At 46.4% G+C, this 27,541-nt stretch overlaps 2 protein-coding genes and 1 non-coding gene across 5 annotated transcripts; 1 reads left to right on the forward strand and 2 right to left on the reverse strand.

Annotated features, from left to right (window-relative positions):
- Positions 1–373: 373 nt before the first annotated feature.
- gata2a (GATA binding protein 2a) lies at positions 374–12,943 on the reverse strand. 3 transcript variants are annotated; one of them, XM_078092360.1, is made up of 6 exons: positions 12,712–12,943; positions 8,259–8,680; positions 6,901–7,473; positions 4,548–4,693; positions 2,684–2,809; positions 374–1,969 (listed from the first exon to the last, which is right to left on the reverse strand). In XM_078092360.1, the coding sequence occupies exons 2-6, from the start codon at positions 8,485–8,487 to the stop codon at positions 1,664–1,666; spliced, it is 1,380 nt and encodes a 459-aa protein (XP_077948486.1). In that variant the 5' UTR covers positions 8,488–8,680; positions 12,712–12,943; the 3' UTR covers positions 374–1,663. The 3 variants fall into 3 exon arrangements, with proteins under 3 accessions (XP_077948486.1, XP_040060534.2, XP_077948487.1); XM_040204600.2 differs by lacking the exon at positions 12,712–12,943 and adding an exon at positions 8,948–9,136; XM_078092361.1 differs by lacking the exons at positions 8,259–8,680; positions 12,712–12,943 and adding an exon at positions 7,573–7,816.
- Positions 12,944–21,211: 8,268 nt separating this feature from the next.
- rpn1 (ribophorin I) lies at positions 21,212–26,432 on the reverse strand. The gene is made up of 10 exons (XM_040204374.2): positions 25,980–26,432; positions 25,214–25,278; positions 24,583–24,889; positions 24,256–24,465; positions 23,974–24,166; positions 23,650–23,749; positions 23,421–23,559; positions 22,695–22,814; positions 22,317–22,562; positions 21,212–22,220 (listed from the first exon to the last, which is right to left on the reverse strand). The coding sequence occupies exons 1-10, from the start codon at positions 26,217–26,219 to the stop codon at positions 22,038–22,040; spliced, it is 1,803 nt and encodes a 600-aa protein (XP_040060308.1). The 5' UTR covers positions 26,220–26,432; the 3' UTR covers positions 21,212–22,037.
- A 220-nt stretch (positions 26,433–26,652) lies between these two features.
- trnaf-gaa (transfer RNA phenylalanine (anticodon GAA)) lies at positions 26,653–26,725 on the forward strand. The gene has a single exon. It is a non-coding gene; the product is annotated as a tRNA-Phe (tRNA).
- Positions 26,726–27,541: the final 816 nt, after the last annotated feature.

Raw genomic sequence — 27,541 nt, forward strand, 5'->3', positions numbered from 1 at the left:
ACGTTGGATGGGATAGATTGGATAGAGTTAGGTGAATTGAGGTTTGTGTTGTTGTGTGTTTCTCCTCTGTGTGTACTTGAGCATGTGTGACTGCGCTGGAGTCTGCTGTCTGGGTACAATGGTCCAGCCCGGGGGGCCCTCAGCTCCACAAAGAGGCCTTCTCTTAACACGCCGTCACAGATAGAGGAGGAGCCTGACCAAAGCATTACCACGCTCAAGGGATCACAGAGTTTCCCCTTGATGCATCTGATATCCCCTTGTGATTTTAATAGTCAAGCAATTTTCATTAAAACAAGCGTTCAGTCTTACGCCTGTATGTTTGTGTGCAGAAGAATGACAGAGACAGACTTAACTTACGAGGCAGTGACAGGTCTTACTTTAGTATTAAACTTTATTTTCCTTTATTTCCTTTACTTTTGTAAGATGGAAAAATGATAAAAACGTACAGCTTAGGGACATTTCTTATGGTCAGTGTTTTTCTTTACGTGATAAGTATGACATTTAAAGGACCAGTGTGGAGGATTAGGTGGCATCTAGCGGTGGGCTGCAGACTGCAACCGACCAAATACGCCCGGTCCGCTCACTTTCCTTTCGGAGTGCGTCGGTGACCCGAAGGTAACGTAAAAACATGGAAGGCTCTCGCTGGAGCCGGTGCTCGGTTTGTCCATCACACTGTAGAAACATGGCGGACTCCTCGAAGAGGACCTGCTCCTTATGTAGATATAAATACTTCAATCTAGGCTAGTGGAAAAATATCAATTCTTAATTTCAGGTAGTTGTACACCAATGAACACATAGCTATGGATATGGTGTTCCATTTCTGCCAAATGATCCCCCGAAATCCTTTACACTGGACCTTTTTAAATCATTGGTTTCCATGTGTCTTTGACGAAAGCTCGAAGAGGGAAAATAAATTATGGTAGCAATAATTATCACATCAAATATACCAACAATAATAGCAATTAAGCATTTATAAACACTCTATTTACGGTGCATTCTTCCATAAAAGTCCATTATTAAAATCAGGTGCTGAGCGATGTGGTGGCGTACAATCCAGCATGTGAGGGGAGCACTGGTTTGCGGGCGCTGCGGTCCGCCGTCTCCCTGGTGCCGTAGCCGTCGGCCAGCCTGAAGACCTCCGGCGCTGAAGCGGTTTGTCCGTCCGCGGCAGTTAAGGACGACAGCCCGGGCGAGGGACAGGGTGCACGTATCTCAGGATATAATGAGATGGCTGTGAGGCGAAAAAAAACAGCGTTTCTTTTTAGGGACCTCTCGTGAGTCTCCCGTTACAGGGTCATGGAGAGGTGGGTACCAAAGTGACTTAGTAAAAATAAGCAAAAAGAAGTGACAAGCGTCTCCGTTCACTTCGTTCCTGCAAAGCTGAAGTCACCAAGGGACTAAGGAAGCCCTCATCGCATTAGCTCTTCACAGAGTTCGCTAAAGTCCTGCTTCGCGGCGTCCCATCGGTGAGCTCAGGAATGACGCGACGTTCAGTCAGTTGAGTCCAACTGAAAGTCTCTCCCCCTCCAACCGCTGTACATGATGCTACGAGTCTGCCCAGCTTACGACGCAGCGCGGGGGCCATTTAGTGTTTAATGGCGACGTAGCGGCTCCTACGGGCGGAGGAGTTTTTTCGGGGGAGTCTGGAAGGGGGTGGGGGGCCTCAGTGACTCAGGGGCTCGGCCCAGACCGGAGAGCGATTGGAGTGGTGTGGGTGACCGAATGAAGGGTGAATGGGCGTGGGAGTGGGCAGCATGTGTCCCGTGTGGCTGAAGGGGGGCAGGTGACCCATGTGGGTCATGTGGCTAGTGAGGCCGGGTCCGCCGCCGAAGGGGGAAACCTTGTCCTGCATGCACTTGGATAGCTCGTCGAAGCCGTCCCCCCCTCGCTTGTTCCTCTTGGACTTGCTGGACATCTTGCGGTTGCGTGTCTGGATGCCTTCTTTCTTCATGGTCAGGGGTCTGTTGACCTGTGGAGAACGGCACATTAGCTCAAGGCACGCCGGACAGAAGCCCTCGCTGACTGTGTGAATAGGGGACACGAGGGTGGGTGGGGTTTATTTTGCTGCCAACTCCAGCTCATAATTCAAAATGTCACCATTGACATGCCACACACTGCACTTCCTGTTAGGAGTTGCACACATTTGTTTCGCAGAAGCACAATATTACGAATTGCCACGTGAAATAACTGCTATTGATATTGAGCATCTGTTTTGCATATAAGGCTGCATTTAAGAAGGCGAGTCTGGGGGGCGTTTTGGGAGCTTTTGTCTAATTTCAAACAGAACAGTCGTGGTCAATATGAATACATGGGGACGAGGGCCCGGCTGGAGCTGAAAGGAGCAGCCTCAGACAAATCCTCATCAGTGTAACCGACGCCGTTCCACTGAATGACAGTCCCACCCTGCAGCCTCTCCGGGGACCACCGCCCCCCATTGAAACAACGACGGATTAATAAAACAAGGCGACCGGTGGGATCTGCCCGGGCTCCGCTTCGACACTCTCACAGTTCCTCCGCTCCTAAATCGATAGGAGCTGTCCGCCCACTTGACCAGCTAACGACAAACGCCCCCCGCCGCCCCCCACCCACACCCACACACACACACACACACACAAAAAAAACCTGCAGTCGAATTCAAGGATGTGGTCGATTGTTTTTGTAGTTGTTGTTGCAGGCTACTTACATTGTGCAGTTTGTAGTAAAGGCCGCAGGCGTTGCACACCGGGTCGCCGTTCCCGTTGCGCCTCCACAGCGTGGTGATGGTGGTCTGGCAGTTCGCGCAGCAGGTGCCGGCGCGCCGGGCCGCGGACTGCAGGGAGCAGAGAGAAAGTGCGTCGTGAGTACATGTGTCCTTCACACCTCCAAGCGCTGACAGATTGAATAAGCGTGAATGCGGTTTTTTTAGGAAGGGGGGGAGGGGCATCAAAAGACCGAGAAAAAAAAACACTGTTTGTCATATTTACCGAATTTCAAATAAATATTCCTGAATTAACAGGTTCCAATGGACTCGTCTAAACCCGCTCCCTTCATCCTGATCCCGGGCATTAGGGTTACAAGTGTTACCGGTGTCCTGCCTGCCTGCCTGTGCTCCGGAGTCCATTGCGGATCGATTCTTCACACATAACAAGAAACATTAGCTTTGCACGCAAGCAGCCTCCGGCTCTTCGCTTTGCAGGCGGCATCCACCTATTTCCTCACAATGATTTTCAGGTTCACTATTGACCTGGAGAGCCGCTACAACAACAACACCACCAACAACAACAACAACTCCTTCTCATGAAACCCGCATTTCTATTTTTTTTTTATTTAAAGGAGCCATTTAAGGCCGCGCCGCGCTGCGCGTTCGACAAAGACCAACAAGAGACGAACACAAATCCATTTATTTTCCGACCCCCGCCCCGCGCGCGCTGCCTCCTCACACATAAGCGGCTCCTCCAGTGTTGTGATAATCTCTTTACAGTACATGTCAGTCTGGACACAGAGAATGCAGCGCGCTGGTTCAAGGCGGAAACAGCCGGGAGCCTGACTTCCTTATCTGGGCCGGACAGATATCCGGATAGGAAACAACTGGATGCCCCTTTGAACACAAACTCTGAAAAACACTTGAGCTGCAAATGCAAAAAAGCTACAGCCTGTATGGGCCGACCCAGTGGAAAATATAATGGAGGTTTTTTAGGAGGGGGGGGGGGGGGGGGGGGTCCACGAGGAGGAACGAAGTGGAGTTGGTCGAGGGGAGAAGACAAATAACACATGTATTATTATTTTTGGATAGCCAGCATTTTATTGGCGAGTTGCATTATCTGTTGATGTTAATGAGGACATTAGACACGCTATCCTATCATTTTGTATTATCCTTTAGAGTGGGTAATTCATTTGTACATTATTATTTTTAGTCAGATGTAGCATGTATAATTGTGTTACAGTTACAGTTACACTTTTTTCATTTCTTAATGTGTGTATTTTTTTCTACACCCCAGTTGTAGTTCCTTTTTACTCATTCTAATTAAATAATTTAGTACCAACGATTTGCATAAAAAATGGCTGAGAAATAAAGTATTAAGGAGCTACTGCCACTGTAAAATATCAACCTTTGTGAATACACCTTTTAAAAGATAAATAAAATACGCAGGTTTAAACATCGAGAATCGAAAGCCCCGAAATGAATGAATTCTGTGACCGAGGAATGTGTCCAGCTTCAGTGGGGTTAACGTCAGAAGTGGCTGTGCAGTGGTACCATCCACTGCGAGAAGGGTTACGTGTCCGTGCTGCTTTTCATTTACTCAAGCTTGGTGTTAACTAAAGCAGCATGGGCAATGGTATCAGTAACAGTATCAGAAGTACCAGCAATAATGATAGCAGGAACAATGCAATAGTAGCAGTATTGTAACAGGCCGTGAAGGCGGATCATCAGGGGGCGAGAGGGACAAACAATCCCCGGAAGATCATAGGGAAAATATAACTTTCCTGGAATTGTGTTGGCCTGCATCTGCTTTGTGCTCATATTTGGGTGCCCTCTTCCAGCGAAGCGATGGAGTGGGACTACTCACCAGTCTGCGTTTGGGCTTGATAAGAGGTCGGTTCTGGCCGTTCATCTTGTGGTACAGTCCGCAGGCGTTGCACAGGTAGTGTCCGGTGCCGTCTCTTCGCCACAGAGGGGTGGAGGTGGCGCCGCAGTTCACACATTCACGGCCCTCTGCGTAAAGTTCAGGGGGAAGAGAGAAGAAGAAATTTTATATAATTAAAAAATTCACCGTCCATCGGAAGCAACACATACATGGACTTAACCCCTGAAACATGAAGTCAAAATCTGTCTCGTGATGGGGACGAATGTCCATATCAGAGTGCAGGTGTATGCATGGACAACGACACCTCTATGTAAACTGATCCACGGTGGGGAGGCCAGAAACAGCCAGAACACGTCCAGAAGTGTGAGAAACGCCATTAAATTAGGACTGCATTATTTATCAGCTCGGTGGGAAACCGGGAGGAAGCAAACGTTTCTATTAAATGTGGCCAAGAGTGTTGCAAACTTTGAGAAATGGTTTTCAATTCAAGATCATTTTGATGAAGTTTTTATTATTATTTAAAAGTAACCCAATGTAAACTACATGTTGTGTGCATATTTGTGCTTTTCTAAAAAAATAAATTAAAAAAAAGCATTTTCGAGGTATTCCCACGTGCCCTCCTCCCCCTTTCAGGTTTAACTGCCTTCAAACAGCCTGTTGCTAAACCGACCGATTCATTTAATTCAAGTATCTCTCTCTCTCCCTAGAGCATCATCTCATTATTCCTATTATAATACCAGCAACACCCACAGTCCCACCCTGGCTCTACAATGGAATCTGACCTGAGCAAAAAGCTAGGTTCCTTTTGAAATGCATCTCGCCGCCTTTTTTTTGTACCTCCCTTCTCTTCCTCTAAAGCATTTTGCAGGTTAGGCGACCACATTAAAGCGGGTGCATTATCTCTTAAAATATGCCTCAGCAATGACTGATGTATTTATGTCTTATGCAATGTATAGTGTTGAAATAAGAGGAAAAGGGGAAGCTGTGTGTGAAAATGCATAGTGTCACCCTACTGAAATGTCATTGTGGCATTTTGCACAACATTCATTGACTTTGATAGATAAGCGCCTTTCTTATAATGTGTGTTTGCTAATTCAGACACAGTCTAGCCAGCTTCTTTTAAAGGTCACATGTCCCATTTATTTTGCTACAACAGCTCACATTTAATCAGATTATCGGCTGCGGCGCATTGCCCAGGTGTATTGAAAAGCATGTGCACAATGGATGACAATATCTATAATTACACAGCTACATTTGGAGCAACTCGTAAGGCAAAAACAGTCTGGTGTTTCTAGATTATTCATTTTCTGGTCCATTATTTTTAAAGTACAACAGCTGGAGCAATGTAGGAAAAGTACAGACACTGAGTTTTGTTTTTCAAATGTCTGCGCCAGACATTTGAGTCTTAATATTACTCCCACCATGCAGTGCCCAGCTCATTATTATATTATTTTTTTTAAATAAAAAAAATGCACATTATTATCTGTTTTACCCAATGAACTATTCTCCAAAATTTGGAAGTTGTGCCTAGTGTCGTTTCATCTACAGCAAGTCTGGTGGATGTGTCGGTGCACTGCGCCAAGGCCATGCTTAAACACACAAACAGCAGGGCTTTGTCGCCGGTGCTTTGTTAGGACAACGGAGAGCTGTGGGCGGGGGTGGAGGTCGTGATTTGTTCACTTGGAGGTATACAGGATATGGCAGGAGCCAGGGCGTCGTGACTCCTTCGTTCTTTAAGTGCAATAAAGGCCACATTTTAAAAGAAAACAAGTGTGTGACGCAAAGGAGAAGTGAGTTGGACGGCTGAACATAGACGTCAAGCTAATTAAGTAAAATGTTGTTTGTTCTCTGGTGAAACAATAATTATTTCGTTCATTTTCTATGTCAGAAATACATATGTGAATTATTGTTTAATTTAATTAGCTCATTTCTAATCCCGGAGTCGCACACAGAAACGTGTGATGATGGCCGAACACGAAGCTCAGTCTGATGGGTTTCATGTAGACTTGATTCCTCACTAAGGAGAAGTCTTTTAGGTGGCAACGAGTGCGATGGGACAAAAGATAAGACGGGAGGAACCGATATGGAAATGAACTCTCTTTGGGACAACGAAACTATTGGAGCAACAAGTCGTGTCTAAAGTGACATCAGCATTAACAATCAACTAAACCGAGATTAGTGCTGATAATTAAGAAACGAATACAGGTAAATTATTTTAAAATAATTTAAAGAATAACGCAAACGCAATTGGGAGAGGGCCATAATCATTTCATGAGGCTTTTATCAATTTATAATCTGCCATTTTTCACGAGTGAGAAACGCGCGTGAGACTCACCTGAGCTCGACCGAGCCTTGCTCTTGCATTTCGGCGTAAAGCTGGAAGAGGATCCGCCGAGCAGGCTGCCGGGGTGGAAGAGGCTGCCGCTGTACTCGTGGGGTGCATGCAGAGAGTAGCCGGGGTAGGTGGGGATCGGGTGGTGCGTGGTCGGGCCCTGGCCGTTCATCGAGGCCAGGCCTCCGCGCAGCGGACTGCAGCTCTCCATCTTCATGCCGTCCGTGAGCTGCACTTGGTACTTGATCGACTCCTTCTCGTCCATTCTGGTGGCGCTGGAGGTCGGAGACGTAGGGCCGGGGTCCGGGGACACGTCTTTCGGGGGGGTGGGGGGGAAGCTGTAGAGGTGCGCGTTGGAGTGGGACACCGTGAGCGACGAGACCGGCGCCGTGCCGGTGCTGCTGCTGCAGGGGTAGCCGGAGCCGGCGGGGTGCAGACCGGGTTTGCTGAAGTGGCTGACCGCCCAGGCGTTGTGGTGGTGAGCCGCAGAGAGGGCAGCTTTTCCGGGGTCCAGCCAGGGAATACCGGGGCTGTGGATGAGGTGTGGTCGGCAAACCTGGTTCCCTGTGAGGCGAGCTGAAACACCCCCACCCAAAAAATAGTATATGATTTCTTTTGAACACCTCTTTTGACACACCGATACTATACTATATGCAAAAATATATATTATCTTACCTGCTAAATACTCAAAATTAATCGATCCCGACATTTAGATCCAGAAGGAATATAAAATCTTTTTGTTAATTTAAAATTAGACCCCCCCCCCCCCTCACAATTAAAATGATTTTCAATTAAACGACAGTCTCCCCATACATACATATATTTAAGATATCGATAAATACCTATTTACAGCAGAAAACACAGTAAAAGTAGCTTCTCGCCAGGGCTGTATCTTATCATCGACCGCAGCTCCCGGACTAAAGATTGTTATTCGTACATTTTCGGTTTTTATTTTATATCCGGGAAGTGGCTCTCTCTCTTTCTCTCGCTCTCCCTCCAGAAACCCCTGCCCCAACAGAGAGGGGTTAAATGACATACTTCCCTTTCCTCTCGCTCTTTGCTAGAAATTCCTTTTATGTTGGTGAATTGGCCCATGAAGTCAAGATGGATTTTTTTTTTTTAAGAAAATTACTGCATATTATACAAATAGTCCACAACACAGTTTTCCGTATTAAATTAAATAGTCCCAGAGAGCCACACGCAAACACGAATAATATCTGTAATATATTTAAAACTCTCGTCGGGATCGTCCCATATAAAACGTAAACAACAACAAATACGATTTAGGCTACATTTAGTTTTAATTCCCCCATACACTCGTGCGTCGAACAGGCCACAGTGTGAACTTGTGCGCGTCTTACCGTGTGCTTGGCTGTACGTGACCCTTGCCCGGGAGTTGGCGTAGTAGGGGTTCCCTTGAGAGTCCAAGTGGTTGAGAAACATGTCAACTTCGTCCTGGGGCAGTAAAGGCGCCATGGGCTCCATGTAGTTGTGGCTCAGACCGTGGTGGTGTGAGTCCGGGTGCTGGCCGTTCAGCACGGCGTGATGATGCGCCATCCACCGAGACTGATCGGCTGCTGCGACCTCCATGGTCCTTTCCTCCGGAGGACTCTCTCTGTCTCTCTGTGCGTGTTGGGGAACTTTTACGCGGTGTTTGCCTCCCGGTGGAAGTTAAATCCTCCTCGCAATATAGCTCCTGAGATGTGAAAGTCTCGGCTGTATTTATTTATACGTTAGAAATAGAATCCTCAAATAAGCCGGTCTCCGTTCTCCTCCGTTTAACCTGCAATGAGACGTAAACAAAATGTTAATTTAGTCGATACACCTCTCCTTCAGCGCGAGGACGAGGCACCCATTACATAACTATATATATATATATACAGTCTTCTCTAATCCTAGCAGTTGACACATGAAATCGACTTTTTGGAAATAGAATTTTCTGACCCGAATGATTAAAGATATGCAAAGGAAAACAGCTGTCTCCCTGTCAAAGCAGCACGTCCCGTCCGTGCGCAACGTTTAAAACAATACAAATCGTTCCTATTGATACCTGTTGCAATTCCGATCAGCTGACTCCGAATACAGCTTGCGTAAAACCTCTTGATCCGTGCAGCGCTCGGGCTCATTAATGAGATGTGGCGCAGACTGGTGCGGCTGGCGCCAGTAAATTCCCATATCAAGCCACGCGGGGCGGGGCTTCGCTCTGAGCCAATGACGACCAGCCCTGCCGCAATTGGCTCGCCGCATCACGGCTCCGCTCTCCTTTCAATTTCCATTCCCCTGCACCGACAAAAACTAAAAGACGTATCAATCAGCGGTGTAATTTCTCGGGGGTCTTTCTCTCTCGTGAAGATCACACTGAATGAGCAATCGGTCCCTGATAATCTGCTTTTTTTTTAGCGGCAGTTATAAGCCGAAAGACAGACATCCAACATAAGTGGGGAATTCAGTCTGCACAATATATGGCTTATATGCTTATTATATTGGCATAGAACGCCTAATCTGCTGTAAATCTCCTTCGTAAAATAGAAATCATTTGTGAAACAAGTCTTTTAAGCGATAGTTAAGATTTCCCACTTTTGACTGACCCTTGCGTCACTGACAATAAGTCCATAGGTTCATGCTTTTGTTCGATGCGGCTGTTACCGTAAATAAACATAGTTTTTAGCACCTCTAAAAACAACACAGGAGGAGTCGATTTATGACCACCAATTTGGCCCCATTGTTGGGAGTGCCTAATTGTCTTTAATTAGTAGCAGGACATTCCTCTTGCGAAAACAGTGGTTTTGTCTTGGGGGACAGAGCCATCAAACACTGCAGTTTGCATACGAATGGCGCCTGTTTCTCACTTGGTTGAACCCGAGATGGGCGCAAGGCCTCGCCTACGAAAAGCAGTCGGTGGCCATCGGCTCTTAACGCCGTCACTTAGAACTGAACGATGCAAATCAGAGCAGCAATCAAACAATGGCGGGTCGTTTCATATCGTCCTTATTATAATGTGGCGCCCTTAATGATTTCTGCTTAAGGATGGAGAATGCATGGCTAAAAACTCGAATCTCTTCCATTCTCACTGTAGAATAAGCGATGCGCGCTTAAACTGATTACTCCTCGTGCACAAACCCATGCATGTGCCCATAAAGATATAGGACTGCTTACAATGTGAGTGTGCGCGTGTCTGTTTGTGATTGACAAGGAATAATTGGAGGGTGCTCGAGCCTAGACTGGTCCGCCAGACTGACGCCTGGACCTGACGTCACAGAAACACGGGGGGTGTGAAGGGGGTGTCACGTGAAGCTTGTGATACCTGAGAAAACCCTCCGAGCAAAAGACCCCTCACAACCCCTCAGAATGCAACGGTATCCACGATGCAGGTCGTTAGGACGGCAATTATGCTCTGATCCGCTGCTATACCTGCCGTGTAAACGTGTGTGTGTGTGTGTGTGTGTGTGTGTGTGTGTGTGTGTGTGTGTGTGTGTGTGTGTGTGTGTGTGTGTGTCAGTCGTCAGTCGGTATATCAGTGGCATGTTGCCAGGGGCAGTGAGTTGACGAGCTCAGCCCTTTGAGCTTGTCAACTCCTAAAATCAACAAATTAGTGCATGTTGGGCCACAGAGGGCCCGATACCCGAATAACTGACATTCCAGTGAAAAGTTGGCAGGTGTAGTGAGAACGTACCTTTTTGTATAATCAGTCATATTGTTATTATAGATATGTTAATATAATGGGACATAAACCATCAATCAAACACAAAACGTGTGTCTATATAAAAAAAAAGGCTATTTGGTGTTTCTATCAAATTAGTGCTCTCACTGCTTGAACCCGAGGCAACAACGACTCCCTCTGTTCAAGTATGAATGGACGACCAGCAATGTTCTTGTTCTTGAGACTAATAATGCCCTCCCTCCCTCCCTGTACCTCCTCAGCACTGTAGCATGCTACTGTAGCCTGCAGTGGCCATAGACTGCTTGGCGGGTCGTGGGTCCGGCTATAGCTGCTGCAGCATGTATGCCCATTGTTGTTTACATGTTTGCCAAATGGATTACTCCACAGGATTTAGCCCTCAGTAATTTATACCTTCATTAATCCCATTTGTATCTGTGCTGGAACAAAAGACTGGGTGAGCAAGGGTTAGTAGGAGGGGGGGGTTCTTGCTCTCCCTGTCGTTCTCAAGGACACAGCAGTATTGTTTCACCCAGGGATGCTATATCCCAGGCTGGAGAACACTATCCCTCCCCAGCACCTCCTGCACTGCACGAGAGCTGTGTGTGTGTCGCGGTGCAGACCCAGTGGCTAATGAACAGCGAGATTATCATTCCGATCCGTACTGCTATTAAATGGGATTGGCTTTATCTACCTGTTTGTTCCCATTGGGCACGGTCATCCATCATTATCCAGAGCGGAGGTGTGTGTGTGTGTGTGTGTGTGTGTGTGTGTGTGTGTGTGTGTGTGTGTGTGTGTGTGTGTGTGTGTGTGTGTGTGTGTGTGTGTGACCGTTTGAGGTGTGGCGGGGTGGCAGGAGGGGAGGGGAGGGGGCGGGGGGGGGGGGGGTGAAGAGCCACAGTGGTGCTCGTGAAGATAAGCAGAGCCAGGGAGAAGCGAATGACACAAACCAGCTGAAGCATCATTGTCCCCTTTACTCACGGCTAATTAGATCGAGCCAAGGCACTAAGGGAGGGGGGGCTTTATGGACACAAGCACAGACACGGGGCCATATAACTGCCGGCCGAGGGGCCTGGACGCTGCTCCGAGAGTTTGAGCGGAGAATAATAACATTTCAGAATAGGGCAGGACACGACGCATGGACGGCTCACTTAACAAAGGGGATTATGGAGTAGAAGAAAGTATCAGAGATGCGGCTCCACAACCGCTGTGTTGCAATCTGATCATTCATACTTATTCAGTCAAGACGTTTCTTTCGCGCAAATCTCCACAGCCCGTTTCCAGTTACTTTCTCCTTTTGCCTTCTCCTTATTTTTATGCACAAACGGACTATTAGAAATCTTGCACACATCGTGCAGGTAAGAGAGAGGGAGAGGGATGCTTGTGCAGCTCCTGCATGGGAGACCCCAGCCCATCCCCTGTCTGTGCATTGTGAGGATGTGATTGCTCTCTCTGCTGATGAAAGATGAGTGCTCAAGTCATTATGCATTTTAAAGCGTGACAATTGAATGCCTTTGTGGTCCCTAACATCATGCTGATGATACAGTAATCCATTTCGGGATCGAGTTTATTTCTTCTTTTCTGTTCTCCCGCAGGAACAGAACACCTTGCCTACGGCAAAATGAAGTGGGCGACAATGGAATTAATTATCGGTCGTATTTACGACTCATATTTGCAATATTATTACTGATGTTTATTATCAGTTTGGGCTCAATGATTTTTCTTTTTTTATTATCATAAATGTATAAACACAATTTAGATACTTAATGATTAAAAAGATTTAAAGAAAGTGATGTCTGTAAACAATTAGCTATTTATGTCTATATTCTTTCCACGTTTAATCCTATTCTGTACCGCTTTCTTTTCAGACGTTATGGAGGTTAACAGGCTGGAAGCCGTCTCACAATGTGACGGTAATAAAGCTGCAATCAGGCCTTTGAGCATGAAGGTATAATCTTGCTCCAGAAAAATAAGCCATTGTTTTTTTTGCAACAGAACACGATTGATGTTTTTTATCTTAATTTCTCACACTTTTACAGCCTCTCAATCATATATTTTCGTAAATATTTTTAGTATGTAAATATACTTTATTTTTCAAAAAGTAGAACAAATAACGGCAAATTAAAACAAACAAAAAATATTAGCAATTCACTCACCGAGTCAGTTTTAGGTGAGCGGATCGGTGCGCTTTCTGAGTCGAACCGGAGAAAGTGGGTCCATCCGGATCACTCCCACGTCACATGCGCGCAATAAACCCGACGGTGGAAGGCGTCCTGCGGCTATTCGTTTAATTCAAGACGCCGTCCAGACAACACGGGACAACCGGGGGCCTGGAGCCGCTGCTCGCTTGTCTCATCACCCGGAGAGCGGTGTGTGTGTGTGAGAGAGAGAGAGAGTCTGCAAGTGATCCCTCCCTCCCTCCCTCCCTCCCTCCTCTCCCCCTGTATCCGAACCTTTCTGAATATGAGCAAAAACTTCAGTGCCGTATGAGCAACAGCAACGTAATGGCACGTCAGCCGGCAGCGCTTCTTCCGGGGGCCGGTCAGATAGACAGTGTACCTGGGGGTCGATAGCGGTGAGCCGGCCCCTTGCTCGGGGCCCCCAGCGTTTGATCGTTTTATCTCAAGGGCCCCAGGTCCGATATAAGCGGGGACGTAAGAACAACAGGCTATTTCACTTCTAAAGTAATAAAGACACTCTAATAAATGCATTTGGGTGAGGACTCCCATGCCCCCCCCCCCTCCCTCGCCCACCTGTCTCAGCCAGTTTTGGAACTTTTTGCCAGAACTGAAAGGGTTTAATTTGGTCAAATGCATGTCTGCAGGGCTCACTTGTAAGTCAGTAAGAATAAAGGGCAAGGCTACATGTTTTTAATACAAAAGTAGGTTTGCTGTCCAGCCTCGCTGGTTATAATTGACTTATTGAGATTCTGCTTCATGACCCGACCCCCCCCGCCCTGTTAAATAGTGTTAAGGAAGAAAGATGCCCCCCACCCTCATCCCCTCCTCCCTTTTTTGTGTGTGCTTTAAATCCCACAGAGTAACAACAACTTTGTAAAACATGCAAAGCCCCTAAAATCTCCTGCACGCGACCCAGGCTCGTGCTCGGCATTGGAGCCAGGCAGGTGCAAGGGGCGCGAGGACTTCTGCAACTCGGGGCTCGTGCTCCCCCGAGTGCGGAGCCACGCAAGAAAAGAGGGGGGGGGGGGGGGGGGGGGGGGGGAAGACATGTGAAGTCTGGTTGAATAAATAACATTTGTTTCAAATGTTCAAAATCACCAGAGCAGAGATGCGAGAGCTGCAAATATCCAGTTTGGCTCAATGGACAGAAATATAACGTTGTGTATGAATGAAGTGCCGAATGGTCTCTCAAAATATTGGATTCTTAACAGCCATTAGGATTTAAAAAACATAAAAATCGGTCTTTTTAAAGTTTGTGTGTATAACTTTGCCATCTGGACCGTTGTAGAAATATAATCTTTGAAAAACCCCATATAGGTTAACTTTTTATATTTTATATATTTATTTCTTAATTGGCACGTGTAGACTAGTCTATTAATCAGAATTGATGAGCTGATGATACAAACAATAGCCTATATTTAAAATTAAACTATTAATTGAATTAAATTATTTAGAATGGTGACAAAAAGGTCTTCCAGTCCATAACATTTCACCAGAGCTGTCAATCAAGTTAAAACCAGATGGTTAAGTAGAGAACTAAGAAACTAAATCAACTATTTCGTCACTGTCACGAAATAATTACCTCTGTCAATGATACCACCACATTTTGGCTTATTATCGTTTTTATTACATGATGGAAATAGACTGATTACCTGTATAAATAATCGACTCCACGACATTACAGCCTAATGTTATATTTGTGTACACTTTCACACCCTTCATCAATTTTCTGCATGTGCACGAGACGCGTATTTGTCTGTATGTGTGCGCGCGCGCGCGTGTGTGTACGGTTTTCGACAGAGACGATATTATATGCACATTGCATTAGATGCCAAGGCCCTTCTCCTTCTGATTATTACCAGGGGTAATATTTCATCGGCACCACGCAATCTTTGTTCACTGTGAAGATAATAAATGGCCTAATCGTTATCAGCAAACTGCTGGGGGTGTCAGCACCGACCGAGGCTGCAAGCGGGGTCCAAAGTGCTGCTGAATAAATTGGTGTTCCTTATCTCTCACTCCCAGATTATCGCCGCCTTTTCAAACTTGCACAACAAATACATTCAATGCATCTAATGCATCATTTGTGTGTGTGCGCGAGAGAGAGTGTGTGCGTGTGTTGGGGGGGTGGGGGGGTTGATAGAGACAGATAGGCGAAAATATATTTAGGCGTATGGCGGCGGTGCAGCCAATATAGCTGGAGTTTATTGGCGTGACCATCGGTACACACGCGACACTTTACATATCAATACAAGCTGTATTAATCACACGTCAATCTGATATGATGCATATCTGTCTGATTAGTCCCATTACTGCTCGAGGATATATATTTTTAAATATATATTATATTATTATATTTTTTTATTAAGTTAAATATTCAGTTTTTTACAAAATGTATAACAATTGTGTGATCTTAAATAATTGATTTAAAGGTAGGTTACACAAGTATGATTTAGATTTTTTTTGTTTTAGGCTATCTTTAGATTTTAATAATCAAAGATAACACGATGAGCTCAATTTCCAGCCACGATTAACATGTGAAAGACCATTCCCTCCTAATAACAAACGTGGTGGCATTATATTCAGTTGCACAACAGCCCCAGAAAGTGCGCCGTTGTTTGTTCTCTAATGTTGCTGTCGGGCCAGTACGCCTGTTTGTCTCCAGAGCCAACGGGCCCCGCATTAGGCCCCCGTCGTCTCTATCTGCCGTGCAGGCGTTTGGTCCTATCGTTTGGAAACGGATTTATAATCTATGTCAGCGAGTCCAGTTTAAAGGGAAGAAGCAAGTGTTCTCGACTGACCTTTTCCTACGCGTTCATATGTCTTCAAATTCAATTTATAATTTCAACATGAGAAATAATAATTACACTGTTGGCGAAAAGTGGCAAAGAAACGTGCGTCTATAACGCAGTATTTATGAGTGACCCTTACGACCCAAAAAAAAGAAAGAAAACATTTTCCAGTTTACACACACACACATACACACACACGCACACACACACTCCCCTTTTAATACCATGGCATCTCCACCGGCCCCGGTGCTCTGATGGTCTCCAAGACAACCGAGATAACGGTGCAGCAGTTTTCCATATCGGTCGCGGAGTCTATTATAGCTCGGGATTAGCTCCCTTTCCGAAAAGGTCATACTCAAAGTCAGCAAGCCTGCCCTTTTTTTCCAACCCATATGGACCCGGCATGAAAGCACATTTATACACATGCATGTGCCATTTCATGTAATGCCATTAGACTAATGGCACTGCGCATTTCCGTGCCCTGAAAACACCAGTAATATAAATCAGTCTTCTGCTCTGCACAGCTCCGAGGCGGGACAGAACCGCAGTCGGGTCACACAGGAGAGCATGCGCTGTTATGTAGCGACCCCTGGCGAGGGAGGGGTGCATCATCCCTACAAGTGTGTGTGTGTGTGTGTGTGTGTGTGTGTGTGTGTGTGTGTGTGTGTGTGTGTGTGTGTGTGTGTGTGTGTGTGTGTTAGCTACTCACTGTACGCACCAATGACTGTGAGGCTTTGAGCAAGAAATACATTATGACAATCAAGCAGCCTAGAGAGGGAGGGAGACTTTTGCACAGCTGGAATGTTCCAGCTGGGATTCCTGGTGGCTGGACAGGAAGTTAGAGGAGCTCTGGCAGGAAGTGTGTTCTCAGGGAGGGCCAGCACCGAGAGAGAGAGAGAGAGAGAGAGAGAGAGAGGGAGGGAGAGCTGTTTCCTGTTGGCTCTCTCCACATGTATTGACACCTAGCTTATTTCGTCCGCCCCCCTCCCTGCACCCCCTTCACACCCAACATGAGCAGATACCAGTATGCAAATGGTTTTTAGTGCTATCTTCCTGTGCTCACATAATGAAAATGCAGGAATGCTATTAGAGGAAAGCGGTAAGCCAGGAGAGTCGACCGCGTACGCTGGGTAGGATTGTGTCACAGGATGCACATGTCCCCATATGAAGTGAAACTTCCTGCCCATCAAAGCAGTCGCTGCCAAATTAATGGACTCACGTTCAGCCGCCCACAACAGTGGTGATCATGGAAATAAGGCAAGACAAATTGGTGAGAGGAGGAGGAGAGCAAGTGGGGAGATTGTAGGTAGAGATGTTATGTGATGGAGCGATATGTGGATTGCAAGAGGAAAAATCTCTTTGTCTCTCCTGAGCTCAGTGGACAATCAAAGTTTCCTATCTGCTCTGGAGTAGGGGAAATTGGCTGCCCTGGGAAGGCGAAGGCCACTCTCACAGCCAATGGGAAGTGCCCCTGTCACTCTAATCAGGACCGATAGAGAAAGTAGGAAACGAGTGCGTGTGCCCGCGCACACGCTCACGCGACACTGCTCTTTAACAGAGAACAGCTTTGTTCCACTCGCCTCGGCGTGATCCCAGACGATGCAACGTCTAAAGTAGAGTTAGACCTTCATTCGCCGCTCATCCCCTGCGTGGAGGGACATGTATATGGGCCACGCGGGTACGTTTTTCTTGGCAAAACTTGCCCTGATAGGCATGACCATCCGTGCTTTGATGGGGCGCCATGTGGCAGAGATCAGCGGGTCTTAGTGGGAGCTGTGGACAGTTGCACACAAGGGCGGCAGGGGAAGAGGATTACTGTCTCATCGATACAAATCCACACAGAGAGGGAGGTTGACATCAACATGCACACAGATACAGACAGAGCACAGGGGCTTTGGGCAGAAGTGTGCACGGTGTAAACATCTGCACCAGAGGAGGACCGCTGTGGACTTTGATGCTCGCCTTTTTCGAGCCCTCCATCTTCCCCGCTCGGCCCCCGTCCCCGCCTCCTCCGTGCCGGGCAGGAATGCGTCTCTCTGCACGGAGCCCAATCCTCTGTTTGAAGTCCCATCTCCGTCTTTGCGCGTCCGACACCGTCCTTCCCTTCCTCGATCTTTTCAGTCCGCCTGACTGTCCGATCTGTCAGCCCCGCTCCTCCCCGTCCGCCGCAGCTGCGACGAGGGCCACAGACGCCTTCATTGTCCTCCTCTTCCTTGCCCCCGCGCTTCTGCACACGGCCAGATCACACCTGCCACCTGCACGGGACGGCAGGGCCCCGGGACCCCGGGCCGCATGGGCTTTCATCCATCCCTCACCTCGCCCTCCCCGAGAGCCTCTCATCCCCTCATCCCGGCACCCTGTCACTGAGGAATGGCCGGTGCGGCGGGCCGGGCCAGAGTGGGACACAAGAGCCGCTGTTGTGAGGACGTGTGTTTTAAGCAGAGCCAGAGGGAATCAGCGCAGATGAGGCGTGTTTGAGGGAGAGTTTGGATTCAAGTCATATCTCTTCTTTTTGATGACATCCTTTTATGGCTTGGTTTGACTGAAATCGTATGAATGTGTGCTGTGAGGAACGTGGACCGTGTGTGTGTGTGTGTGCATAATAACACACTGACAGTGAGGGTGGTGGCTCTGTCTCAGTGATTTATGAGAGTGTGCAGTGAAGGGTCTTCTGAGCAGGATATTGTTCCCTGACTGGTGACTTCTGCCTCTCTCTTTGTGTGTGTGTGTGTGTGTGTGTGTTTCACAGCAAGAAAGATTAAGAGGCAGAGTACTGCAGGTGAGCCCTCAATGTAATCAATCACCACCACGTCACAAGGCCCAGGCTTTGTGGATTACCCCTTCAACTGATATGTAGTTCAACTCCACATTTCTTTTGCATCTTCATTATTTCTCTGGCAGATAAAGACAGAACACACTCTGCATCTTTATTTTAGTTCAGGAAAGGAAGATAATAATCAACTCCATGGTTGAGGGTTGGGGTGGCGGGGGGGGGCGGCGGGCACAAAAGCTCAACCACATGGCCCAACACGTCCACCATCCTGCACAAACCCCTTCCATCCAGCTCAAACGCACACACACACACACACACACACACACGCTCACACACACGGTTTGCCACATCAGGATACAGTGCTGCACATGAATTCCGGTTCAAACAGTATTCTGCTCGGCTTACGCCAACAGATAAACCGCAGTTCTTCTGCGACCGGTAATCACATCCTGGGCCAGAGGACAGAGCTGGAACCGAAAGGACTGAAAGGCCAATCAGCCGAACCCACACGAGACGATGCCGTGTCAACGATATAACGTGGAAGCGTCAGTGAAAACAGGGGCCCCATTCGCTGATGTTCCTCGTGAGGCACCAGCGTGATACCTGCTAGCAGCATCATCCTAACGCCAAATTCAAAGACGCATTTGAAGAATAAGAGGCATTCATCAAGAGACCCAGGCCCAATCCCAACGGCCGCCCTAAACCCTAACCCTGAAGCCCAGGGACCTGACGTCACCTGGGACAGTTTGTGAGGCCTTTTAATGGTGAATTTGATGAATAGGAATGGGACAGCGCTTTGCTGCCACACATCACCACGTCACCATGACAACGCCCAAAAAAAGATTTACATTGAGGATCTTTATTCCATATGTTGAACGTAAGTAATTATACATAATGTTTTACTGTTTTTGTCAAAATAGCTGAAGTAAATATTTGATGAACAGATTAATAACTATAGACAGATTTTCTATGATTTTTTTCCCCACCTTTAATCCTTAACGTTTTAAATGAATATAAGTCTGAACACACATGTGCCACGCTCTTTGTTTGCCTATTTTCACGTCTCCACGCATTCCCTGGTTCACTTGTGGGTAATTCCCTTTACGGCTAACTCAGCATCCAATGCTGACTTGCAGAAAGGGTTCGTAAAGGGCTCACGAGGTCTGCCTGAGAGCCATCAAACACTCAACGGTGTGACGGTACTAAATCCTGAGGAGCGAGCGGGAGCGCAGGCCGTAATGGTGGCGATTGGGATTGAGTCTCCCTCCCACTAACAGATGATCACATCATTAATGGCGAGTGCTCTGAGAATGAATGGCCAGTTTGAGAGGCATTGGCCCACTACACTGACCCCCCCCCAAGGCCAAGACACCAACAACATAGTGGGTTACAATTGGGTTGAGTGTACAGAATGAGACATGTTTGTATAATATGGAAAGTATAATGACATAGAAGTGTGTCACTTTCGAAAAAACTAAATACCACGTAAGCATGTCGATTTTAAAGAACTAGAAAACAGGTGAAACAAAAATTTCAGTGACTGAGATGCGCTGCTGAAAGCTAACTCGCTGAATTTAGCAGAATACTCCTTTACTTCATTTGATTTAATGTTGTTAGCTTTCTTTAATTCACACATTTCATTCATTTTCTTTCAGATGAATGGATTAAATTAGCTTAATTGCACAAAAAAGCCAAGGAAACAACTTACTTTGTTGGACACACTGCAATATATAACTGGGTTTTTAAGGCACTATGTGAAGTTTAAATACCAATATAACACAAATAAAATTAGTTTAAATAATGAAAATGAAAATGAATTTTTAAATTGTTTCAAGGAACAATAAACATAACATCGTAGATTACATACAAAATGTTTATTTAACACCACAATGAAAAGTGTAGACAATGAAAACAAATTCAATGCTCACTGTAATCTTTCCTTGAAACTTTTTCTGGAATGTACACATTGTCGCTGATGACATATTGCTACATGTTATATATATATTGTAAAAACAAACACAATTTTAACAATTTGATATAGTCCCAAAATCCTGACGAAATACTGTGAATGTCCATGTTTATCCGAGGAAAGAGAGCACGGCAGAAACCTAAACTTACTCATTAATTCAGTTCATATTATTTAAGAAAAACATGCTTTATAGAATATTATTAATTCTATAAAACCTCTCAAATCAACTCATTTTTAATAAATTGTCCGGTCAACACCCAAACTCACAGAGAGGAGGGGTGGAGGTGGACTTGTGTAACCAGCAGGAGGAGAATGAGACTCTCACCGCTGCAAAGCTCCACCGGTCTACAAACATGGCAACAAAAACGCCATTGTGTGGCCTTTCGCCAGCGCCGAGCATCGGCGCTAACAGACATTGTCTTGGCTTTCCCCCTGCTGTGTATTTTCAGAATGATTATTGTATGGCACATACAATATGTTCACGTTGTCATTGTGAAGGGAACGGGGCCTGTTATTATGTCGCAGGAAGTGACCTGCCGGGACCTCTGGTGACCTCAGAGGGAAAGCAGCGACCTCGGACTGACCCGTGCTCCAACGTCGGCTGCTGCGCTGTCCGGCGAGGTGGGGTTCGGACTGAAGCGAGGAAGGCAACAATGTGGTGGAAATTCCCTCTGAGGGGCGCCAGTCATGTTGCATATATTGCCAGGTGACATTTTCTCTGCAGGCTGTTAAATGTCAGGGTCGAACAACGCAGCGTCGCTATCGAACAGAAGGAAGCCGCCAATATTTTTGAAATGGTGGTTTTTGATACTGATGCGCCCTCTTTTGATTAACCAACGGTACTGCTGCACAAATGGGCTTATGCACCACCGATGAACTAGAAAAAGCCCGGGTCCATCTTATTACACTTCTGTAATCTGAAGAAAATAAATTAAACAACGATGAATTTATCAACACTTTATTTCAAATTTGACAGCTTTCCACAGCATTGCCCCCAACCGGCGTCCCATCTCTCATGTCTTTACTCGCATGCAACCTAATCTCATGTATTCACTAATCTCATGGTCAAAAACACGACTTACGAAACAAAAATCATACAAAATGTAGAAAATATGACTGATGATCAAAAACAAACATTTGAGACGGCGTGGAATCAGAGCTTCAAATTTGTTAAAATATAAACGTCAGTTGTGGGTGCGTAGAAAAAAAGGTTGTAAGTGCATAAGAGACGTGGTTGAATGAAGATCTCCTTAATACTTGAGCGCTAGAGATTCAACCTTAGAGTACGGCCGATGAGAGTAAAGACATGAGAACGGAAACACTTGGGCCCTTCTCCTATTAGTTTCCAAAATAAAAGTCCCATAGCCATACATCATTAAGAGGGGAAGAAAAAAAAGAAAAGAAAAAAAGGTTTCAGATTTGAACAGTCAGGTCTCACTTGTGAGCACTGTGACAAAGTTTAAATGTAGCTCAACAAACTCAAAAGTAGACAAACAAAAAACAAAACAAAAAAAAGCCAAAAGTTGTGACTTCTGTGCTGTAAAATTGAGCGCGCAGTGACCTCAAGTTTACCACAAGGCACACACATGTTTGGATAAACCCATCACTACCAGAAGATGTTAACTGTCCGTGACTGGGTTCAAAGACAGTAAGAAAGAAAAAAAAAGAAAAAGTGAGCATTTCTGTCACATTTCCTTTAACTCTCATTCATACAAACAGTCGGATAGTGTGTGTGTCTGTTAATGCGTGCTGATGCGTCGCGGCTGGTTTAGAGGGCGTCCAGCAGACTGTCGATGCGCCCGACCAGCTCCTGTCTCTTAGCGGTCAGAGTCTTCTCGCTCTCGATGTACGCTTCCTTCTTCACCTTTCCCGCCACCAGCCTCTCGGCCTCCTGGCAGGAGCGGGACACCAGCTCTTTCACCTGTCCGTCCAGCTTCTGCACCTCCGCGACCTGAGAGAACACAGAAGGATGGGCGGGGGGGCGGGTCAGCGGTCACGGCGCTTTCAGGTGATTTCACCCAACGCTCTCAAATACGGGGTCACTCACCTTCTCGGCCAAGTCGGAGCCCTCGGCCTTGAGGCGCGCCTGCAGCGAGGTGATTTCGACGGTGAGAGCGCGGTGGTCGGCCTCCAGGGTCTTCCGGCCGCTGTTGAGCGCCCCAGTGTCGCGGGACTGCTTGTAGCGGTTGACCACCTCGTCCATGTGCCGGAACAGACCCAGGCGCTTGTTGACCAGAGTCAGCACTTGCTCGGTGATGGAGGCCACCTTCATGCGCACCTCAGCCGCGGGGTCCTGGGCAAGGAAGAAAGACAGATTTAAATACGGCTTGGTGTTAAGAACTGAAGGAAGCTGGAATGATGCAGAATATCGGCCAAAAGGAGGAGAGTCTGAGGAGAAAACAAGGCCGGCGGAAACCCTTCGTACCTTTGTGATGGCAAAGTCCAGGCGGACATAAATGATGACTGTGAAGAAGAGGATGTAGAAGGCCGCTACAACCAAGAGAGGCTCCTGCAGCATCAGGATCCTGTTGAAGTTATAATGAACCTGGTGATCACAGAAGAGGTTTATTAACTCAGACGGGCATTTATCAGATAGTTAAAGCAGAGAGATGCGAGTAAGTGAAGCAACAGTCAACCCCAGCTGAAACCCTAGAACTAGGCTGATTAATTCTTAAATAAAAATCAAAACCTACACTGACTAAAGTTTCTCCAAGATGGGGCATTGTGTGCTTTTCTCTAACATTTTGTAAAGGGAACACGGAGGCTGTGAGAGCACAGGATTGTAAATAATGTATTATTTTAGTACAGGCAGGCAGATCTTTGTAACATTAACAGCCCATAATGGCAGAAGCCCACAAACAAAAACATACTGGTCATTTTACTGCTCTCCTGGGCATTGTTCCACACAAGTTAAACAACTTTGTTGGGAAAAAAAAAAAAAAAAAACTTCAGATCCTCAAGAAAATCTCAAACAACATTTTTCAGATAACTTCATTGGTTTATACTAGTAGCAGCTAACCTGGTTTCATTGGGCTATTAACACTGTAATAGCACATGTTATATTAGTCCAAGCAATATCCTACAAAATATGCAGGAAAATAAGACATGCATACAATGTAGAATGTCCAAGATACAATTCCTTTCCACTTACCACAACATCCTGAATGTGATGCTCCACTAGGTTGTTCTTTGTGGCGATCAGCACTGGCCGGCCAAACGTATCCAGATACGTATAGTGCAGCTGGTTTGGCATGCGATCGATCTTGTACGGTGTATCCACATGGATGTTTCTGCGAGGACATTACAGCGAAAACATGAGAACCGCATCAAATACAGCAGAACTCTAGACTAACCATACTGGATGGATGGACTTCACCGACCTGGCTCCCTCTGGCAGGATGATTTTCACAGTAAGGGAATCGATCACCTGGTCGTCATACACATGGTCAACCAGTCTCATCTTCAGTGCATACTGGTCACCTAGAAGACAAAGAGCACACCCGGGGATTCAGTCTAAACAAGAAGCTTACGTTTATATCAGGATCACAGTGAGTATCTGGGAATCTGCACTGCTGCGGTGGCCCTAGATCAACGCAGGGTTCGTCTTTATTATCCGCCTCTAGTCTTCTTTTTGTGTGGGTCTTCAAAACATCAGGTGGGAATCAAAGGGTTCTCGTGTGTTCAGGTTGAAGCGGTAAACTAACCCAGAGTGTAAAGGTACTCGTAGCTGGGCAGATTGTAGCCGATGATGTAGTGGGTCTTCCAGCCTCCGAACAAGGGGAAGCGAGGCCTGACCTCCACCTCCACTGAATCATCCAGAACCTGCAGGTGGGAGGTGGAAATGTTGCCAATCTCATCTCTGTAGTAGACGTCCTGAGCGGAGGCAGGAAGGATAGTCTGTCGGGGAGAAAGTATATAGTTTAATTCATCAGCACTGTCACAGTGACAGTGAAAACAACGACAGTGATTTGAGTTTAATGCAACACCTTGAAGGATTTCACAGATGAGATGCCGCTGTCTGACTGCCGCTGATAATCGTAGCGCGAAAACGGCCCCTTGAGGACGGCCCCGGTGTGCCTCAAGTCGATAGTTTCCTCTACAGCAATGTTACCCCAGTGAGACACTTCAATGGTTCGAACGATGCTACTGATGGTGAGGAAGGGCGAGTTGTTTTCGTAATGGATCTTCATCGTATCCTGGACAACAGAGAACAAACACAATGCGGGAGGTATTAAAAAACAACAACGCTTCTTTGCAGCGTCACTTGAATCGCATCAGATCAAAGACAACGCTTCATCTGGTCGAGGCTGTACCTCGCTGAACGGCGCCACGTCACGGAAAGGTCCGTACTCAATGATCTCGTCGTTCTTGCTGGGGTTACCCAGCTTGGTGTAGGTTTCCACAGTCTTGGAGGCCAGGCGGACTCGGGTGGTCTGGCTGCGGGTGGGATAGGGGGAGTACATGTAGTGGTTCCCCTGAAAGACCACCAGCTGGCGCTCAGCCTGCGTGATGTGTGTGGGGAAGGGCTTCAGGACGTGGCTCAACGTCATTTCCACCTTGGCTTTTACTTGAGCCCCTGCTGCCAGACTGGAGGGCAGCTGCACTTTGTAAAAAATACCACTGTAGAGAGAGACAAACATTTGCACAAAGCCATAAAATATCAGCTTCTCATGGACAAAAAAAATGGCTAACTGGTCTTAGGGCATTCGTTTTGGGATGCTTTAAATGATTAGAATTGCTTTTTCTTTTAGATTTCATTGCTTAAAATTGTACATCTAAAATGCAGAAAAATGACTAGTAGCCATTAATTGTTTTTGTAGCCAAATCGATTTGTTTTTATAATAAAAGTCACTTGACTGACAGTTGCACAGAAAGGCATCTGTTAAAGGTTTTTAAATTGCGGGAGCAATGGAGGAGAACAATGCGAGGAGTCCGATCTCGTACCTTTGGCCCGGAGTTGATGCCTTTTGAAGTTCAAGTGTCCCATCCTCCTCCTCATCACCCTTCACCTGTGGAAACATGGTACTTTGAGCTTACTCTCTGGGAAAGAACCAGTGATATAAAATATAAATACACGACAAGTGAGGTGGAGAGGTATCAAATGCGTTGTATAATAAATTCATTGAAGTAACCAGTGCATCTTATTTTTCTAGCCAAAAAACGGAGCGTTGCCAGAGCGTCACACATGATAGAGGAAGGGGGAAGTCCTGCGCAGTCAAACACGGAAGTGAGCTGCCCAGCTCATACGTGTCATTCAGCCACAGCGTGCAGCGCTGCGGAAGTTAACGTCCTACGATGCACATCTTTAGCGATTCAAAAAGGAGTTGAGCTCGACTGATGGGTACATTTATACGCACAGCGAATGAGCTCATGCCGATACTTTGCACGAAGCAGTACGACGTCACACGAATAAATGGCTGCACTGTTAGCCCGCAGGACCCGAATGAATCGCATATAAGGCTGGCGAGTTAGCTAGCGGTGTGTCATGCATCTATTGGGCACACTGTACCATCGTATGGTGGCATGCCATTAACCAGCAAACCGTCACTTTATGTCAATTTAGGGTACAAAAAATGTATTGTTGGAGAGCAGCAAGATGTGCAGAACCAATAAATGAGTAGCATGCTATGAAGTCGCTAGCTAGCAGGCTAACACCTAGCGAGCCGACTCGCGATACAGGCGTTATTTGATTAACTGGCGTTGGGCTCACCGAAGCTCCGATGTACGCCAAGTGCGGGGCCAGGTCAGGCTCCACCGCTAATAGGAAGCTGTGGACGGCAGAGTTTCCCTGGTTGGACAGCACGATCTCCGCGGTGATCTTGGCCAGATGACTCCCCAGGTCCACTGTCCTCTTTACCTCCTCGTTCACCAAACCGTCCGCTGAAACCTCCAAGCCCGCGGTGGCCAGAAGCAGCAGGCAAGCGGCGAGAATTAGCGACTTTCGAGTCATGGCTGGAGAAATTTAGAGCTGAATAACGGGGACAAGAAAGGACAGCTCAAGGGAAACGTAGAGCAGCAAAGAAAGGCCGCCGTGCCGCTCTACATCAGAAAGGATGACGCTTCTTTCCGTCCGACGTGATGACGTCAAGGCGCGCTCTTTACTACGCGTCGTGCGTCGGCAGCAGTGTTTGCACAAGCAGAAAAATCGTTCAAAATGGTTCAGTTCAGAAGACAGGCAATCAAATATGACGCTTGAAACCCGTACCTCCAAATGTTGAGCTCTGACGGAGTGTCTCGCCATTAAACATTATGGTTAGCTAGTGGCGTAGGTGGCCCAACGACGCCGGTGTTGGTAAACTATTAAACAATGTAAGTTAACAGTGGTTCAATTCTTTTTAGTTAAGTTATTAGTTTATTACTGACGCTTTACAGAAATTCACTGTGCCGAAATAGCTCAGTTGGGAGAGCGTTAGACTGAAGATCTAAAGGTCCCTGGTTCGATCCCGGGTTTCGGCAGCAACCGGTTCACTTTTAAACACTGCAGGAGGAGTTTTAGTGTTCTGAACATTGATTGTGGTTTGGGTAGTATTACATTATATTACTATAATATTAATGATATCTTTGGTCAGAGTTGTCAGGCCATATTAAAGTCCACTGGTCACACTTTAATGTCACACATTACTCAGCATTGCAAACAATGTAGTTAAGGACTAAAAGATAGTTTAATTGTAGAGCGCTGAATGAAAAAGTCTGCCAAATGTCTTAAATGTCACTGGAGATTCAGTTCAGTAGAACATAAAAAAGTGACACAGAATACACAAGACTGGAATTACATTAAGAAAATAATTTTGTCTCAATTTAATTTGAATGGAAAGAACAAAAGTCTTAATCTAAATATATGTTGGTCATCATCAGGGTATAAAGAGCTGGTCAGAGAGGTCATGTGAGCAGCAGATGCTACTGGACACCTGGAAAGTACTCAAAATACTTAATTACCCCCAAAAGTCCAGCACATATAGACACTGTGCAACACCTGTAAAAGTTAGCGCCAGTTTTACACAAATAATGGGAACTGACAGGGAACTGGGTCCCAAACTTGAACCCCTGAGAGAGTAACACAACAGCAAACAAGGTTGTGAAGAGCTAACAAAATTGTCATGACAATTCAAGAGGCTCCCCGGTGGCTGACACAGCTGACATCAGAATGCCCTACAAAGCATGCTGGAGTAAAATAATAAATAATAATGACAGCATTGAGGCAATAATCACATTGGGGGAGAGTGGGAAGGTCACATTTTAGTCCCAGACCCCCTTTTAGGTTATTCTGGCCAA

This window comes from Gasterosteus aculeatus, chromosome 17, assembly GCF_964276395.1.
Source record: "Gasterosteus aculeatus chromosome 17, fGasAcu3.hap1.1, whole genome shotgun sequence".
NCBI classification, from domain to species: domain Eukaryota; kingdom Metazoa; phylum Chordata; class Actinopteri; order Perciformes; family Gasterosteidae; genus Gasterosteus; species Gasterosteus aculeatus.